This window comes from Cannabis sativa, chromosome 4, assembly GCF_029168945.1.
Source record: "Cannabis sativa cultivar Pink pepper isolate KNU-18-1 chromosome 4, ASM2916894v1, whole genome shotgun sequence".
Lineage (NCBI taxonomy): Eukaryota > Viridiplantae > Streptophyta > Magnoliopsida > Rosales > Cannabaceae > Cannabis > Cannabis sativa.
The window spans coordinates 79,729,704-79,732,239 of NC_083604.1; the positions used below are offsets into that span (position 1 = coordinate 79,729,704).

Sequence of the window (2,536 nt, forward strand, 5' to 3'; positions counted from 1 at the left end):
CGTAGCAAATTCAGTGCTTTTTTAAAATAAATTTGAAAATGACGGTAGAGATTCTCGGCGACGTGATAATCTCTGTACACGTGTCCCTCTATCACCGCCCTAGCCATGCACTAAAAACCAAACACGTGTCCAATTCTACAGACAATGCATGTGGAACCTCCACGTGGCGCTCCCCGAACCAATTGTAGGCTAGTTAATTTTTTAATTTGATTTATTTTTAACGATTAATAATCCAAATTAGTGAGTGGTGGTAAGGGGCATTGCTTAACGCATCCGCTAATAAAATATAAATCATCTGACGTGTCACAACCGTCTTTATCTCTTTATATATTCCTGCCACGTGGCAACTGGTTGTCTCTCCTAGCTTCTCTCCCTCTCTCTAGGCTTTCATATATATATATACTTTCGTATTTTCTTCCATTGACTCTCCAAACCAAACAAAGCTCAGATATTTTCTTAGCCATGGCAGAGGTAGAGCGAGAAGAGGTTGAACTTGAATTAGGATTATCAATTGGAGGAAGAGGAAGTTTCAGAAAATACGAAACGTCAACTAACCCCAATATTGGCTTTAATTTAGAAACGAGAGAAATTAGTACCTCGCCGGTGCCGGTACCGGAGAGTGATCTTCTTGATGCGAAGACGAAACGTGAGATTCACGCGATGAGGAGACAAGAGGCGAAGAAGAAACGACAAGAGAAAAGGAATCGAGGGTTAAGAAACTCGAACAATATCTCTCCTGTAACAGAGAATCAAAATCAAGATCGCGATGATGAACAAAGAGCCAGTAAAAGAGAGAAGATTAATATAAATGGGTCGCAAATGAGTAATATTAGCGAAGCACTGCCAAATCAGTACCCTTACACGTCGTTTCAGTTCGTTCCGTACACGAATGGGTATCCGTACCCATACATGATGCCGTGGTGGACGCCAAACGCAGGTTCTAATCTAACAAATGTGGTTCAACCCATGCCTTGTCGGGTCGGATTCGGACCCGATTACACGGGTTCGGATAAGAGCGGTGAAAAAACAGGGGGTGAAGATAGGAAAACGACGTCGTATGGTGGTTCTACTAGTTCTTCTACTGTAATTTCAGATAGTAATAGTTCTGAAACTACTAATGTTTCTGAATCAGTGGTTGAAACTAGGGTCGATGATCGGAAACCGCCGAAGGCTCCGGTTCGAAATCGGAACGAAGGAGCTTCTCAGTTGCAACAAATGCCTTACGTTTCAACTAAAGGTGAGGGTCCAAATGGGAAAAGAGTGACTGGTTTTTTGCTTAGATATACAAAATCTGAAGTGAATATAGTCTGTGTTTGCCATGGAACTGCATTCTCACCGGTGGAATTCGTTGAACATGCCGGCGGTACTGACGTATCTAACCCTTTGAAACACATCACTGTTATCCCTTTTGAGTAATAGTTTATTTATTTTTTTCAAAAGAATTAGGATTTTTTTTTTCTTTTTAAAAAAGGGAAAAGAAATAGTACATACAGTGAATTTAATAGTTGACATTAATCAAAGATGTGTTGATTATTTATTTATTTATTTTTCTTGATTTAATTTTAATGGAAAGGGAATTGTTAAGGTTTATGATTAATTAATGTAGTGAGAATGCATGACAACGCACCCATTTTCCTAAATTGGCAAAAAAAGTGGATTTAGTTTTTTTTTTGAAAGGAAAATTAGATATTATTAACCTTCAAATTCTGTCACCAACATTGCCAACAAATCAGTTGGAATATTTTCCATACTGAAAATACAATCAGGGTACAATAAAGACGCTTTTGCAAACTCATGAGCGACTTTATTAGCTGACCGCTTAACAAAACAAAAATCAATATTTCTTAGAGAAGCCAACAAGGCTTTACATTCTTGAATCACACATCCAAAGTAAGAAGCTAAGCTTATGGAGCTTCTTAGAGCCTGAACAACCAAGAGACAATCAGTCTCCACCCAAACCGGACTAGTCGAATGGTTTTTAATCCAACTTAGAGCTTCCCGAAAGCTCAAAGCTTCCACCACAGTCGGTACCATATTCCCTATGTAGAGTTTGGACCGATTTTGTCCTTCAAAGATAGACGCATCCACATTGATCTTGATACTGTTAACTTCAGGTTTAATCCAATGCTCGACCCCATCATAGGACTGAAGAGTAGTCCAAGATGTCTCAATTTGAGTTTTTTGAGCATTTTGCCATTGATCAAGATAGCTTTTTGCAGACACTACTATTGCTGAAACATTAACCAATTTTCCTTGCCAAACTACATCATTTCGTGCGCCCCAAATTGCCCAACAAAGGGCAGCAGCTATGTGTTGTTTTTCTGCTGTCAAAGAGACAAAAATGGTCATGCACCAGTCCAAGAAACTGCTGCCAGCCGTGAGTGCAGAAGTCCCTGTACCCACTCTTTCCCGTACTTGCTTAATGGCTCGGCAAGTGAGCAAGACATGAGAAATGGTCTCATCAAACTCATCACATAACGGACAACGAGTATTGACGGGGACAAACTTTGAAGCAAGCTGTGCAAGTGTGGGGAGA

At 39.9% G+C, this 2,536-nt stretch overlaps 1 protein-coding gene across 1 annotated transcript; it reads left to right on the forward strand.

Moving 5' to 3' along the window:
- Nucleotides 1–405: 405 nt before the first annotated feature.
- Nucleotides 406–1,541, forward strand: LOC133037493 (ninja-family protein 3). The gene has a single exon (XM_061114933.1). It carries the CDS (start codon nucleotides 463–465, stop codon nucleotides 1,414–1,416), a length of 954 nt encoding a protein of 317 aa, XP_060970916.1. The 5' UTR covers nucleotides 406–462; the 3' UTR covers nucleotides 1,417–1,541.
- Nucleotides 1,542–2,536: the final 995 nt, after the last annotated feature.

Excerpts from the sequence above, each read along its gene's own strand:
- LOC133037493 (XM_061114933.1), top strand. The coding sequence starts at position 463 with ATGGCAGAGGTAGAGCGAGAAGAGGTTGAACTTGAATTAGGATTATCA.